The 15,679-nt window shown below is 37.0% G+C and overlaps 3 protein-coding genes across 5 annotated transcripts; 1 reads left to right on the plus strand and 2 right to left on the minus strand.

The window, feature by feature from the left end:
• Positions 1-813: 813 nt before the first annotated feature.
• LOC107567089 (hemK methyltransferase family member 1-like) lies at positions 814-8,947 on the plus strand. 2 transcript variants are annotated; one of them, XM_016252698.1, is made up of 12 exons: positions 814-1,063; positions 1,201-1,377; positions 1,860-1,951; positions 2,504-2,595; positions 2,736-2,869; positions 2,964-3,028; positions 3,155-3,204; positions 5,663-5,768; positions 5,875-5,970; positions 6,315-6,360; positions 7,652-7,762; positions 8,316-8,947. In XM_016252698.1, exons 1-11 carry the CDS (start codon positions 1,004-1,006, stop codon positions 7,748-7,750), a joined length of 1,017 nt encoding a protein of 338 aa, XP_016108184.1. In that variant the 5' UTR covers positions 814-1,003; the 3' UTR covers positions 7,751-7,762; positions 8,316-8,947. The 2 variants fall into 2 exon arrangements, with proteins under 2 accessions (XP_016108184.1, XP_016108183.1); XM_016252697.1 differs by lacking the exon at positions 6,315-6,360 and having other exon boundaries at positions 818-1,063.
• Positions 8,948-10,156: 1,209 nt separating this feature from the next.
• On the minus strand, positions 10,157-11,281 carry LOC107567071 (cytokine-inducible SH2-containing protein-like). Its single transcript, XM_016252664.1, has one exon. The coding sequence runs from the start codon at positions 11,279-11,281 to the stop codon at positions 10,772-10,774; it is 510 nt and encodes a 169-aa protein (XP_016108150.1). The 3' UTR covers positions 10,157-10,771.
• Positions 11,282-11,587: 306 nt separating this feature from the next.
• On the minus strand, positions 11,588-14,812 carry LOC107567092 (cytokine-inducible SH2-containing protein-like). 2 transcript variants are annotated; one of them, XM_016252701.1, is made up of 3 exons: positions 14,252-14,812; positions 13,474-13,628; positions 11,588-12,727 (listed from the first exon to the last, which is right to left on the minus strand). In XM_016252701.1, exons 1-3 carry the CDS (start codon positions 14,269-14,271, stop codon positions 12,237-12,239), a joined length of 666 nt encoding a protein of 221 aa, XP_016108187.1. In that variant the 5' UTR covers positions 14,272-14,812; the 3' UTR covers positions 11,588-12,236. The 2 variants fall into 2 exon arrangements, 1 of the variants encoding a protein (XP_016108187.1); XR_001606590.1 differs by lacking the exons at positions 13,474-13,628; positions 14,252-14,812 and adding an exon at positions 13,217-13,291 and having other exon boundaries at positions 12,649-12,727.
• Between the last annotated feature and the right edge of the window lie 867 nt (positions 14,813-15,679).

The following is a 15,679-nucleotide window of genomic DNA, read 5'->3' on the forward strand; positions in this document are numbered from 1 at the left end:
TGGCATGTCACCATATTCTAATTTGTTGAGATAGTGAATTGGTGGGTTTTTGTTAAATGTGAGCCAAAATCATCACAATTAAAAGAACCAAAGACTTAAACTACTTCAGTCTGTGTGCATTGATTTTATTTAATACACAAGTTTCACAATTTGTGTTGAATTACTGAAATAAATTAACTTTACCACGACATTCTAATTTATTGAGATGCACCTGTATATTGCTTTTTCATTGACGAGATTTGGCCCTTTATTTTGGTTGTCACATTACTCAATTACGGCTTTTATTTTGAAATTTGTAAGAGCAGTCATTGCGCACTAGTGACAGGAAGTCCGATTCGTGTGCACGAATCGGTTCATTTGAACAGTTCATTTCAAAGCACTAGTTCAAGAAATGATTCGGGTATACTTTTACGTCATCGCAGTGGAACCTGATACATTCCAATAAAGTCATTTTTATTCACATAATGTTGTTCATTATCAAGTATTTTTTCGCCCTATTAAACAAATACTGGTAGTCTATACTTCAAATGTTCTTACTATCAGCTCACTACGAATTGGATAGGTCTGAGCGTTCACGGGTTAGTGAATTAGTCGGAGTGCGTTATTTCCGCAAAAGATTCACCTGTGAATAGTCGATCCTAACTCTTCTAGAATCTTCTTCTCCTCGGTTTTTTATTTTTATTTTTTTTGTCTCCTCGTTGAGAACGGGCATCCGAAGCCAGTTTCTGGCATTTGTTTAATGAGAAATAAAAATAAGGATGATCCAGTTCGTAAATGAATCATTCAATTCAATCATTTTATCAACCCGTTGAACTGATTCAAATGATCCGACTCATAAGAACGAGATTCGGACATTCGGGCCACATGGTATGTGGTATTACCACCATAGGGGTATTACTCGGATCCAAGGGCTATAAAACATGCTAGTTACATCATTTCTTCAGACAGCTATTCCACGAATATTATAGCAGCTCAGCGATTATTGTTACAGTACAGAACGATAATGTTCAAGATAATTTGGTTTCTGAATCGATTAATACACAGTGGTGTGTCAAAACACAGAGTAAGTGTCTGATTTCTTATGTATTTTAATTACGATCACTGATCAAATAAGCATACAACTGAAATATGTATTTCTATGACCACGGCACCGTCAATGTGCTGTTGTTGTTTTATGTGCTTCTGTTGGTTGTTTTCCAGAGTGTTGCGAGGTTGTGGTCAAATGCAGCAGAGGGCGCTGTTGCTCCTCCAGCAGACTGCAGAATCACAGCAGAGCAGGCGATCAGATTGTGGGCTCAACACTTCACACTGCACGGCATTTCAGAGCCCCTTCTCTCTAGCCAGTACATCATATCTCATGTACTAGGCGAAAAAACTGTGAGTTTCAGTCTCATCATGTTTTGATACAATGTAAATTATGTAGACATTATTCAATGTGTAAATGCTTGAATGTATTCAGTGATCTGTTTGATTTGAGTTTCCACCAAAATGCTGTTATTATTTTTTTTATGTTATTTAAAAATGTATTTTATATTTCATGTGTATACATATATATCTATACTTATTTATATTTACACACACACATATACTGTGTATATATATATATATATATATATATAATTTTGCATTGTTTGGTTTGGTTTTGATACCGGTACAACTACAAATGTGTGCAGGCATTTAGTGTGTGTAAAATAAGGGTTAATGAGAATTGCAATTTAGATTTTTATTTTATTGATTCCAGTAAAAAAAAAAAAAAATTAAGTACTTTAAGAAATTAGTTTTCAATTCACTCCCATTCCTTCCTCTTTTCAAAATCAAAGACATACCTACACTGTGTCCTTGTCTTTCTTTGCTGAAAGCTGGAATGTGTGCAGAGGAAAAGGCTGAGAGACACCCTGACTGACAGGGAGAGAGAAAGAGTGTGGGAATTGGGCTCTAAACGTCTCACAAGGTACTACATTTTACAAATATACTCGCTACAACTTTACTGAGTTTTTAATGATTAAGACCACGTACACACGTGTGAAGGCCTTCACAGAAGTTCATTAAAGTTATTTTGAATTGAGTTCTTTAAAAATATTATTTGTTATTCATTGACTCTCCTTAGATTAACACTAAACCATTTCTGTGGACTTTTAACTTATTCCACCCACTGATCATTTCTTATTTATGTCTAGCGAAGGAAGGTTTTTTTTCCAACGGCCAATATTGATGGTGATACAATGAAGATATGCAAATAATAAAATGAAAAATGAAATATAAACAAAATTGGTAACACTTTAAAATAAGGCCGCATTTGTGAAGGTTAGTTACTGCATGAAATAACAATAAACAATTATTTTGTTACAGTAGTTATTAATCCTAAAAATACACCTGTTAATTAGTTAGTTCATGTTAGCTTAAATAATATTAACAGATAAAACTTGATTTTAATAATGTGTTATTACATGTTGAAATGAACATTAATTTCCTTAATTAACCTGTGTGCACATGTATTTTTTAGGATGCCTGTACAATATGTGATTGAGGAATGGGACTTCAGAGACCTGACCCTTAAGATGAGGCCTCCCGTGTTCATACCCCGTCCTGAAACAGGTGAAAAGCTTCAGTGACCTAGTTAGCATGTGTCCGAATTTTGCAACAAACTTCAATTGGACGTGACTTTTTGGATAAACGGCCTGTGTGTTTGAAAACAACATTTATTTCCATTTGGACCCGCTGGTTTGTGTGCATGTAGGAGCTGGTTAATCTGGTTCTAGAGGACCTCCGGTTGATACGGGGGGAATCGCACACAACTGATTTAAGATGTCTGGATGTAGGCTGTGGATCTGGAGCCATCTCTCTTAGTTTACTTGGCAGCATTCCACAGGTTTGCACTCAGTGTCTTTTTTCTAATTATTTGTCTTGCTCTTCTGAGTAATGTAGCTTGTCATCTTTAACATCTGTACCCATGATTCTTTAAGCTCAGGGTATTTGCTTTGGATCAAAGCCAGACAGCAGTATGTCTTACAATGGAAAATGCAAACAGGTGACCACTAGCACATGTGTTCACCATTGACTATATATTATATAGCTTCTATATTTGGATCTTTATTACTTGATTTATTATTTTGACTCTTTCATATGTGTCATTATCCTCTTTTGTTTGTTCCAGACTGGGTCTGCAGGACAGACTAGATGTTCACCTTTTAGATGTGATTAAGGGTAAGAGTGATAAGAGGGAAGACCGAAAATCCCACTCAGCAATGACTGGTCATAACAGTTAATTATTATTGTGAGACTGACTTCTTGTGAAAGTGGCAATTTTTGGTCCGCACACAACCAACGTCATTTCTGGTCAGCTTGCCTATTTTACGTCACTGACTGTTATCTGGTGGTCAGGTTTTAACAAATAAATGTCACAAGAACATTTTACTGTAAACTTAACAGTTACATATCTCACACACACACACACACACGCATATATATATGTGTGTGTGTGTGTGTATTTAATATAAATGTTTAATATATATATTTAAATATAAATCAGCTGTTTATTCACCTAATAATAATGTGTATTTATTATACAAATTAAGGCTTCAGGCTCATGTTATGCTTTCACACAGATGATTATGTTTCTAAACAAAAAATAACAGGATATTTGGGTTGCGACATTAAGTATTTCCTTTAATAATGGTTATAAAATGGTTATCAGGAATAAGCTATCAAGATCTATTACTTACTTAATTGTCATGAAATTTCATTTTTATGAGGAGAACCACATTTAAGATCCAAATGATAATGAATTTAGATGGAACACGAATCCCAAAGTGCAGCGCTAAACTGTTTAATCATCTGGATTCAGTTACTTTCCATGCAGAATGTGCTGCTTGTGTTGATCTCGCATCTAGCCTTGAGAGATTTGAATAAACGAAGGTTAAGTTTAATTTGACAAAAGCTGACAGAATGGAAATATTTCTTAGCCAAAGTGTCATCAAAGCCAGGTCAAGACTAGACATGTTATTTTCATTCTTTGTTAGTTTCTTCACAAATGACTTGCTGATGTTTCAAAGCTGAGATCAAACTTTAACAAGGCCACTTGGCTGTTTAGCGTGTGGAGAGGAATGCAGCATGAGGGAGTGACTAGCAGCTTTTGATTGTCCCATTTCCGTGATTTTCTCTCTTGTTATGACTGGCCGAAGCGATCAACGCATGAGTCACAAGTAAACTGTAGACCTGCACGTAATGCACAACTCAAAATTCCATAGAAAGCTCCATGCATTTCTGCAGAACTTGAATGTCGGTCATTCCATACACAATTCTACACATCCCACACTCCTTGTATGTTTATTTATTAAATATTGTGGCTAATTTCATCATGCTTTCAGATGCCAGTAATAAGCTCCATTTTCCACATTTAAATACGTGCCACAAAATTTCCACCCACAATCCGTGAAGAAACTAAAAAGAGTTCAGGGATTCATTGTGGGCCTTATCATTAACATTCATAATTGTTTTAGCATTAGTGCAACTTGAGCGCTAGTAGATAATTGAGACTTCGATGGATCGAGCCAGACGATTCAGCCAAATCCTAGAAGGGCCTCTAAGGTAGTGACAGATTTATTGGGCTTTTCCTGTTAAAGATCGTGCCTCTCTTCCCGCTAGATGGCATTAAAAACAGCCCGTCTGAATGCTAAATACTATATTTTTAACTCTGTGGCCTACCCACATTACTATTATTAGACTCTGAGATGAACTTGTTTGCTCTTTAAACGCTGCACTTCACTGACCGCATAAATGAAGGTACTTCTGCAGAAATGTTAAGTGTTTTAGTTAACAAGTGTTGTGTTTGAGCTAACAGCCATAAATGGAGGCTTTTCAGGAGATTCATGGATGTTTGACACTAATGCAGGTTTTGACAGCCTGTTTTACTATATGTGTGTGTGTGTGTACAGTGTACATACATGAGAAAATCAAATACTATTATGCTACTGTATATACATATAAATAGCACCTAATAGTTTATACTATATAAAATTTACACTGGTTCAAATTTTTTTTGAGTAGTAGTTTTGTAAAGAAATCTGTTATGCACACCAGGGCTGCATTTATTTGATCGAAAATATAGTAAAAAACAGTACTATTGTGATACTTTTTTTATTTTAATATGTTTTAAATTGTAATTTATTTCTCTGAATTTTCAGCATCCAGTTTTCAGTGTCCCATGATCCTTCAGAAATCATTCAAATGCTGATTTGGTGCTCAAGAACCATTTATTATTGTTATCAATGATGAAAACAGATGTGTTGCTTATTATTTTTTGGAAGCCTGGATACATGCTGCTTTGATGAATAGACAGTTTTTTTTATTTGAAATAGAAACCTTTTGTAACATTATATATGCTGTTTCTGTCACTTTTGATCAATTAAATGCATCCTGAATATTAATTTCTGTAAAAAAAAAAAAAAAAATGTATGAATAATCCTACTGACCACAAACTTTTGACCAGTAGTGATTCAAGCACAACAACTAAAACTTCCAAGATATTACAAGTATGTAATTCAACATTCATGTCAATTAATTTCTTATCTGGTCAATATTGTTGTTTAGTTTAGAAGCTTCCAGTGCAAATGTATGTTTTGCATATGACAGCAAGAGATCAAAAAGCGTTTTGTATTCCTAGATGCAGATGTGATACTGAGCAAATGCAACCCTGTTGACTTTCTAATCAGCAACCCTCCCTACTTGCTCAGTCAGGACATGGAGACTTTACAAACCGAGATACTCAGGTTAGGCCAACATGCGGACACTCTCAAATTGTGCTTTAACCTTTGATGTGTGAGTTTGAGAACTTCTCATGTAACCTTTTAACCGGCCCCACCTCTACCCTTGAAGGTTTGAAGACCACAGCGCATTGGACGGGGGTTTGGACGGGCTGTCTGTGATTCGCCCAATTCTGGCTCTGAGCTCGAAGCTCTTAACTCGGCGAGGGTAAGAAGTGTGTGTTTGCTTAAAGGAGACATATTATGCCCCTTTTTACAATATGTAATATAAGTCTCTGGTGTCCCCAGAATGTGTCTGTGAAGATTCAGCTCAAAATACTCCACAGATCATTTATTATATCATTTTGAAAATGCATATTTTGAGTGGAAGCAGAAACAGCTGTTTTTCGGGCCTGTCTCTTTAAATGCAAATGAGCTGCTGCTCCCCGCCCCCTTTTCCAGAATAGAGCTGCGCCGTTACAGCTGGTACCTGCTAAAAAACATCTGTTTTGGTTCTGATTATCATGTTTATCGCGCTGAAATCATATAACTTCTGATATACGGTTTTCTGAGAGCACACATCCGAAGCACGCGGACAGAATGCGGCTGTCACAGGCATGTGAGTACTAAACTAAGTTCTCATTCACACACAAGTTTGTTAAAAACACATGAGTTACAAAAAACAGTCGGTTATGTCTGTGAAGGTAAACAGCTGGGAAATAAATTGCATGTTTATTTTAGATCTGTGTGGCGGCAGCATTATACAGTAAATAGATCAATAAATCCACTGCTCTCTTGTCTCCTCTGAGGCTGGGACTATAAATAGTGTTCTGTGCTCGTCTGTGCAGCCAAAGACAGAACAGTTAGCATGCGTTGCTCAAACTTTCATGGCATTAGAACTGGTACACCGTTGTCACTTGCGAAAACACAATAATGGCGCCATAGGTGGAAACTTATAGATTAAGGGGCGGTAATATTATAATAAGATCCCTTTGCCACGTCACCAAGGGAGCGAAATCAGACGCACTCGTTTTCTCAGACGCTTGCAGAAAAAGGCTTACCAAAACAAAGTTACTTGGTTAATCTTTTTCACGTTTCCTTGCTTGGTAGATGCACCGGGGACCTGATTATAGCACTTAAAACCTGGAAAAGTCAGATTTTCATGATATGTCACCTTTAAAGCCCTCATATGTGGTCTGGCAGAGCGACTGATTCTCTTTGAATATTCTTGTGTGAGTGACCTTTTAGCCGAACGCAGTATAAATAGTATGGTATAATCGCATTAAGAAGCTTTCCCAGCATTTCTTAAATGCTTCAGGGAATCGAGTGCAGTGCAGTTCTCTGTAGTTCAGTAGATAACAGTATTCCAGGGACCAGAACATTCTCCCAGTCCTCCTCCTGCCCTCATCACTCCCAAGACACACAAATACACATACACATACATGCATACACAATAACAAATAACACAATTAGCCTTTGGGGATGAGAGTTGCAAAGCCTGTCTTGTGTAAGGTGATCATATTCCATGCCCGTAAAATGATAAATTCGATTTCACATTTCACCAAACGGATGAGTGATAAACTCGTTATGGCCTGAGAGAATTGCATGTGTCGTTTTTCTATTTGGTGCACGTTGTGAACTTCAAGTGGTCTATATAGGGTTTCAGATTTCCTTGGGTGTCTTATTTTGTGTCCACTCAAGACTTGTCTTTCGTAGAAATGACACATGTTGTCCTTTCATAGATACCGAGAACCTCTATAGAATGGGATTATTCTAGCATTAGCTTTCAGTTTTTCCATCTCAGATGTACTATTCTTCATGACTAATGGCTTACGAGATTTACTTGGTAAAACGTCCTCTCCACCCAACCTTTTCCTCTCTTACGCTTTTAAATGTCTTTGTCTGCCCAGGCGTGTTTACCTGGAGGTTGCCCCATGCCATCCTCCAATCATTCAGCAGCTGATAGAGGAGATGATGCCGGGGTTGCTTTATTTAGAAACCCGCTATGACCTCACCAACAGGTAAGGTTCTTCTGTAAACTTGGCCTGCCCTTTGTTTTGTTGGTGTTTCCTTAATTTCATTGAGGTTTTGCTACAAATGCCTGTCATATGTGTGGAAAAAATATTTAGAAGTAATACATTTTCATTCCATGAATGTTTGTTCCTAGACCGAGTCCATGTTAGAGTGTGAGTATGAGTAATGTGAAATCACTTTCTCAATAGCAAATATGTACTAACTAAGGCATTTGTCTTTCGTGGTTTTAACTAAATATTATTTTTATTCACATGAGGAGAATCCCCCCCGGAAATTTCAGGGTATATTAAAAATGTGATTTGAAATGTAATATATTTTTCAAAAATAATAGTATGTGTGAGCTTTTGTTGTGCTGGATCATCACTCCATTATTTGGTGTAATTCCATACCAATATTTCCTACTACAAACGGCCTGTAAATGAAAACTGATGCAACCTTAGTAGACAAGTCTATTACCTTGTTATCTCTGGGTGCCGAGTTAGCAGTATTACATGTGTATAGTATTCTGGTAAACACATTTTTATTCTTTTTATTTTACAGGCCACGGTTTTGCATTTTACAGAAGAAAGGAGAGGATGGCTGAGAGAAAGGACAGAGGGAAATACATTAGGAAAGACAGGCATGAAGATGATCATCTAGTATAACACCACAATAGGTAGAGCTAGAGACTTTACCATTAGCAAATGGCCATTAAAAAAATGCCTGCAGCCAAACTACATACGGCACACTGCCAGTCTCCTCACTGTCCTGCCAGTTCCCAGCATGCACTGAGTTAAAAACCTGCCAATCCTACCGAGAAGCTCTTTCCTGAAATCCGGCGACCTCGGCTTTCTATTTGTTTTGCGCTGTAACCTACTGTTATGGCTTCTATGTTTGCTTTCCTTTTTATTTATTTCCTTTCCTTTGGTGTGTGTCTGTGTGTGTGTGTGGCTGTGGTTTGTTGTGGTGAGATTGCATTGATTGTGAGTATGTGCTCAGTGTGCAAGTGTCAGGGTGCAGTAGGCTGAAGGTAATTATTGAGGCCTTTTCTAAGAACTCCCCCTCCCAGTCCTGCGCTAGTCTCTCCCTGGAAGTAATGCGCTCATTCTGCGAAACAGCTGGCCAATTGCCGCTAGCTCGCTCGCTCAGCTAGCCCACAAAGACAGAGACAACCCGACATGCTCCGCTACCACAATGTATACAAGTATACACAATCTGTCTGTGCTAGTCTGTTAATGAGTGAAACAGAATTTTACACCCACTGCCTCTTTTTTTGTTTTAGTAATGTGTATTAAAATACTGTGGAGTCTAAATAAATAAAAAATAAATGTAATTTTCTATTCTACAATAAAAAATATTTTTAATACCTTTTTGTTTTTATGTTCCTAAATAATATTTGCATCTATGGCAAGTTTAGACTGGAATCTTATTGATTAGATAATTAAATAAGAAGCAACTGTTAAAATAGATCTCAATGATTACTTTTTTTAATACTGTTCTCACATATATTATTGCACATAAAGGATATTTACATATTTATGTAAGCTTGCGCAGCACTGAGATCGAGTTTCAGAAAAAGCTCTGCCTCAGTTTCTGGGAAATGCTAATCATGGTGCGCAGCAAGAATGATTCATGATGAGGAAACAATGTTTTTATGTTCATATGTATGTGTATGTCTTTCATTTCACATTAATATTCTGTTATGCTCGTTCATCCCATAGCTTTCTTTTCAATACATTCAAATCATAGGCATTTCAAATTACCAAAGCTCTGCCCATGACAAAAACTGCCACAACATCTAAAAATATTTTAACATTCCTTACATTTATTAATTTATAAAAAAAATTAAAAAAGGGACCAAATGGAAATAATTTTTAAAAATCCAATATTGATGTTAAATGTATAAAATATCTCTTTTGAGTTAATGGATTCAATTAATTTTGATCTTTCCTGAACATAGTTGTGTTCGGCTGTAAAACAATAATGGCCATAGCTCAGGATGTATTCAGAAAGCCATCTAATAACCTTGTATAACACACATTTTGTCCTGAGATGATTAACTAAATTGCAAATCAATTTCATGCTTATTTGTTCATCTAATAATCCTGTTATTCTGAGATTACAGTTTTGAATGACCTTGTTTGATAGTCTTACTGGAAGGCCAGTACGTAGACGAGATCTGAGTCTGATTGTTTGATTCTCTGTAGCACTTCTGTATGTTTCATTCTGTGAAAAAGGTTTCATTTTCTTTTTCTAGTTACTCAGCATCTGCCCTCATCATTTTAGGCTTTTTTTCCCATGCCATGCATTTTACATAATTGCACTTCTATAAATTCGAATTATTCCCAGAAGTGACAAAAGACATGATAAAATCCTGGATAAAACATTATGAATTCAAGTACATTTGATTGTCACTTTTATTACAAAATGAAGGATTTTTCATCCATAAATACATACAAATTCCACATTGTGGGCATAGAAAAAAATATGTAAATCTGGATTTAAAAAAACATTTCACTGCATTTCACTTTCAAGGAAAGAAACAATTCCAGTCAAGGCAGTTCAGTGACTAAGCTCGCATTTATAGAGTGCTGAAAACCAAGCTACGTACTGTATGTACTTCTCGTGAGCTCAGAGTTTCTCATTTTGAACCGTTCCTAAAGGGGTCACGTGACCCGTACAAAAGTAAATTCATCTTAAACCCCAAGCCTGTGGTTTAACCTCTCACGCTTTTAACAGTATGACACGAAGGTTGAGTCACGTCTTGCTTCTTCACGAGTCAATTTCTGGACATGGCTTGACTCAGTCCCACTTTGGTATATAAAAAAAAGATCCATCTACCAAGATAGACTTGCTGACCATCAAAAACCTGCTCCAGAAACAAGAGTCACTCTTCAAGTGATTAACACTGCTTTTTTGACTCAAACTTCTGATTGGGGCTGTGCATTTAATTTGCCGCCTCCAAAACATCAGCATCCAGCTGGTGATTGGCCGTGGTGTGCGTTTCCATGGCAATGTCAGAGCTGGAAAGGGTAATCCTGAAGATACTTAAGTAATGGTCTCGGTAGAGGCAGGCTTTCTGTGCAAGTGGTATGTTTGTTGATTACCAAGCGAGTGAGATGTTGCAAAGAAGGAAAGGCTTGAGGACGATGGATCGGCCTTTTGAGTTTTAGCAACACCGCACATTCCTTGGGTGCTGGTGAAGTTACGTGATCCAATTCCTCAGTCTTTTCCTCCTCCCCTTTGTTCCTGGAGTCCACGTAGTGCTGCACAAGGCTGGGGACGTCAGGGAAGGACTGCAGGCGAGATTTGGCCGGGGAAGTGGAGTCCAGACGGAAACGTCCGAGACTATACTCAATGCGGACGTTCGTGGGACCACGACCAGTTTTAACAGACAGTGTCAACATATAGAGAGGGTGGCTGCTGTCCCGTATCAGGAAAGTACCCTCCGATGCCCCCTGTAGGACAGAGTGGGCCTCACTGGCAGAGATGGCACCCCAGTACCAACCTGGAAAAAATTTGTTCATCTAATAATCCTGTTATTCTGAGATTACAGTTTTGAATGACCTTGTTTGATAGTCTTACTGGAAGGCCAGTACGTAGACGAGATCTGAGTCTGATTGTTTGATTCTCTGTAGCACTTCTGTATGTTTCATTCTGTGAAAAAGGTTTCATTTTCTTTTTCTAGTTACTCAGCATCTGCCCTCATCATTTTAGGCTTTTTTTCCCATGCCATGCATTTTACATAATTGCACTTCTATAAATTCGAATTATTCCCAGAAGTGACAAAAGACATGATAAAATCCTGGATAAAACATTATGAATTCAAGTACATTTGATTGTCACTTTTATTACAAAATGAAGGATTGTTCATCCATAAATACATACAAACTCCACATTGTGGGCATAAAACAAAATATGTAAATCTCGATTAAAATAGTCAAAAAAACAAAAACATTTCACTGCATTTCACTTTCGAAGAAAGAAACAATTCCAGTCAAGGGAGCGCAGTGACCAAGCTCGCCTTTATAGAGTGCTGAAGACCAAGCTACATGTGTGCTTCTCGTGAGCTCAGAGTTTCAGACAAGCTGCGTGTTCTCATTTCGAACCGTTCCTAAAGGGGTCACGTGACCTGTACAAAAGTTTCATGAACATTAAATTCATCTCAGACCCCAAGCCTGTGGTTTAACCTCTCACACTTTTAACAGTATGACACAAAGGTTGAGTCACTTGCTTCTTCATGAGTCAATTTCTGGACATGGCTTGACTCAGTCCCACTTTGGTATATAAAAAAAAGATCTATCTACCAAGATAGACTTGCTGACCATCAAAAACCTGCTCCAGAAACAAGAGTCACTCTTCAAGTGATTAACACTGCTTTTTGACTCAAACTTCTGATTGGGGCTGTGCATTTAATTTGCCACCTCCAAAACATCAGCATCCAGCTGGTGATTGGCCGTGGTGTGCGTTTCCATGGCAATGTCAGAGCTGGAAAGGGTAATCCTGAAGATACTTAAGTAATGGTCTCGGTAGAGGCAGGCTTTCTGTGCAAGTGGTATGTTTGTTGATTACCAAGCGAGTGAGATGTTGCAAAGAAGGAAAGGCTTGAGGACGATGGATCGGCCTTTTGAGTTTTAGCAACACCGCACATTCCTTGGGTGCTGGTGAAGTTACGTGATCCAATTCCTCAGTCTTTTCCTCCTCCCCTTTGTTCCTGGAGTCCACGTAGTGCTGCACAAGGCTGGGGACGTCAGGGAAGGACTGCAGGCGAGATTTGGCCGGGGAAGTGGAGTCCAGACGGAAACGTCCGAGACTATACTCAATGCGGACGTTCGTGGGACCACGACCAGTTTTAACAGACAGTGTCAACATATAGAGAGGGTGGCTGCTGTCCCGTATCAGGAAAGTACCCTCCGATGCCCCCTGTAGGACAGAGTGGGCCTCACTGGCAGAGATGGCACCCCAGTACCAACCTGGAAAAAATGGAGGGATTAATAAATGAATTATTATTGGAGAATTTATATGGATACAGGGATGAAAATTGTAGTTAAAAAGCCACAAGAGGTCATTCTACAAAACATTTTTACATTTTTTAGCATGTCCCCACAACTGTGTTTCCAAATTCTCATTGCTGTATATGTATATTTAATTTTTTTTTTTAAAAAGGAAATGAAACTAAAAATGTACCTTTCTGAAAGCATAATTATATCCCTAAATGAAAAGTTATAATTTACCTTTTAATTATAGCTTAATTCAACACATTATTAAACACACTTTATTTTAAAAACATAATGGAAAAAGCCCTTGTTTTATAGAATGACCCTTAATTTATGGATTTGCGGACTTATGAATGAAGGAATGCATGAATGAATTAATCCTAACTGCAATTTTGTTATGAAAATAATAATAATAATAAGTTATTATTATTATTATAGATGTAACATTTTAAATTTGTATTCTACCTGAGGCATCCAGATAGGAGAAATTATTGGCGATAGATCTGAAATCTTTGCTAGGGTCCCATAAGGTAACGGTTGACATAATGGAAAAAGCCCTTGTTTTATAGAATGACCCTTAATTTATGGATTTGCGGATTTATGAATGAATGAATGCATGAATGAATTAATCCTAACTGCAATTTTGTTATGAAAATAATAATAATAATAAGTTATTATTATTATTATTATTATAGATGTAACATTTTAAATTTGTATTCTACCTGAGGCATCCAGATAGGAGAAATTATTGGCGATAGATCTGAAATCTTTGCTAGGGTCCCATAAGGTAACGGTTGCATGGATGCAGTGAGGAGATGAGAAAGTCACCACCGGAAACCTGACCATTTGATCAGAAGTATCTTGCAAATGAGCTGGCCTGGGAAAAAATTAAATAAAATGTAAAAAAAATTATTAATTTTAAGTATTTAAAATTGTACAATCTTAAAAAGAAAACTTATTAAAACAATGGCATATAGGACTTTTCTATTTTCATTGCACCAATCACTATAGGCCTATGTTCAAATGTGCACGGAAATACACATGTACAGAAATTGCTTATTCGGCTTTTCAATTCACCGAGGTATATTGAATAATTGTTTGTGAGAGAGACCCAAAAATAAATAGTTGTTTTTTTCACTTATATGCTATTAATGCCACATATTACTATATTTTATGTTAATACACATATTACTATAAAGAAAATCAAGATCTTTCATTAGGCTGAATTATTGCAATTATATCAGTGAAACAGATATGTTTCATTGTTCCAAAAAATACTTTTAAACATTAAGCAAACGACATATTTATATTTACTTTTTTACTGAACAAAATAAATGTATTATTATTATTATTATAAATAAATAATAATAATTTTGGAGTCGTTTGTCTTTCACGCTATGCTTAGCGTCCTCAACAAGAATGTGTGGATTAGAATTAGATGTTGTTATCTCTATATAATTTGTTGTGATCATTTCATAAAGATGGGTCGCTAAAACTCACCCTTGAACGCACAGAATCATCGTGAAGATGTCTGGTTTGATATCTGTCGGATTTCTTAAAGTTTCTCTGTTCCTAATGTTTTTACTCGGACTCCCAAAAATACTGTGGTCTTCCTTGAGCGATGACAAGCAGTTCGGAGAGATTTCTCGAGCATAGGAAGGTGGTCGAACAGCGTCAGGGGGCTATCGCCGACCGTCATGTAATAGCGCGACTCGTCTACGGGTTTGTTTAACAAACTACGCGAGTAGAAAACACGGACATGAATGTAGTCTTGTAAACGTGCGGTTTCTTTTCAGCTCGTGCCCTAAAACTGAACATGAAGCGGAACACTGCAGGGTTTGGCTTGTTCACTTCGTCCGACTTCCCAGAACTGGTTTTCTGAGAACCCCCCGCGTTTAGCGCCTCTGACGCCACCAGCAGTGCAGCTCTGTGAAACCCACAGACTCAACCCTCTCTTCTTTCTCATTCAAGCATACAGCAGTCTCGTGAGTAATGGACTAGCACTGGAATGATCCTTGAATGACTTATTTGGGAGTTTTATTATGGTTATGCTCGGTAATTGCTTCCTGATGTTTGTAATTGACGTTCGAGGATGAAAACGGCGTTTCTCGTGAAACCGCACGTCTAGAGTTCCAAGAACTTTCCAGGAAAACTGAGCGCCTGCCCTGAGTTAAGCCAATCACGTCCTCCCCTTCGCTAAGGCCCCGCCTCTCGCGAGCTGTCATCGAATTAACTATTTGTTTACTGCTGAAATGAGTTTGTGAACAAGACCATTTATTTGAAATGTAAACATTTGATTAAGCCCTTAAATTAAAACGTTGTGATATTTTGTGCAGATTAAATGCATTTTGATGCTTGCTATATTCTAGTAGCCGTGCCTATAGACTTATTTAGTGTTTCTGACGGAGAAATCATTCTAAACGTTTTTTTACTGCCATCTTGAGGCTATCAGGTGTACCTCCCATTTAAATTGCGGTACAGTTTGTGAATAGATCTTGATTGACCAAATACTAATTACCACCAAACACTCAGTAAAAGTTGTTTTTATTTATGCAAAGTTATAAACAATACAAGAGAAAGCTGTACATTTTCATTTACTGATAATTACTATTTATTTTTATTACTTATGATAATTTTGTGTATGACCTTTAATCGAATCAATGACCAACAAACAAAACAAAACAAAAAAGAAAGAAAGAAAAGAAAAAATGAATAAATATAAATGATCTATGTTAATGTAGTCTAGTGTAACCATAAATAAAATACAAAATAATATCAAGGAAAACCTTTTTTTTTTTTTTTTTGGATACGACTTTTCGTTATTTCTGCTGAACATGATGATTTTAAACATTTCTATTTTAGTTGCCAAATTAATCACTCAATTATACACTCATATATTCTCAATGCTGGAAAAAATTTGATATTTGT

The sequence above is a fragment of the Sinocyclocheilus grahami genome, unplaced genomic scaffold (assembly GCF_001515645.1).
Source record: "Sinocyclocheilus grahami isolate Dianchi unplaced genomic scaffold, SAMN03320097.WGS_v1.1 scaffold1127.1, whole genome shotgun sequence".
Taxonomy (NCBI): domain Eukaryota; kingdom Metazoa; phylum Chordata; class Actinopteri; order Cypriniformes; family Cyprinidae; genus Sinocyclocheilus; species Sinocyclocheilus grahami.

Excerpts from the sequence above, each read along its gene's own strand:
- LOC107567089 (XM_016252697.1), top strand. The coding sequence starts at position 1,004 with ATGTTCAAGATAATTTGGTTTCTGAATCGATTAATACACAGTGGTGTG. Across the intron at positions 2,596-2,735 it reads CATACCCCGTCCTGAAACAG|AGGAGCTGGTTAATCTGGTT; the intron begins GTGAAAAGCTTC and ends TTGTGTGCATGT. Across the intron at positions 7,763-8,315 it reads CGCTATGACCTCACCAACAG|GCCACGGTTTTGCATTTTAC; the intron begins GTAAGGTTCTTC and ends TTTATTTTACAG.
- LOC107567071 (XM_016252664.1), bottom strand. The coding sequence starts at position 11,281 with ATGAACAAATTTTTTCCAGGTTGGTACTGGGGTGCCATCTCTGCCAGT.
- LOC107567092 (XM_016252701.1), bottom strand. The coding sequence starts at position 14,271 with ATGATTCTGTGCGTTCAAGG. Across the intron at positions 13,629-14,251 it reads ATGATTCTGTGCGTTCAAGG|GCCAGCTCATTTGCAAGATA; the intron begins GTGAGTTTTAGC and ends ATTTTTTCCCAG. Across the intron at positions 12,728-13,473 it reads CTCCTATCTGGATGCCTCAG|GTTGGTACTGGGGTGCCATC; the intron begins GTAGAATACAAA and ends CATTTTTTCCAG.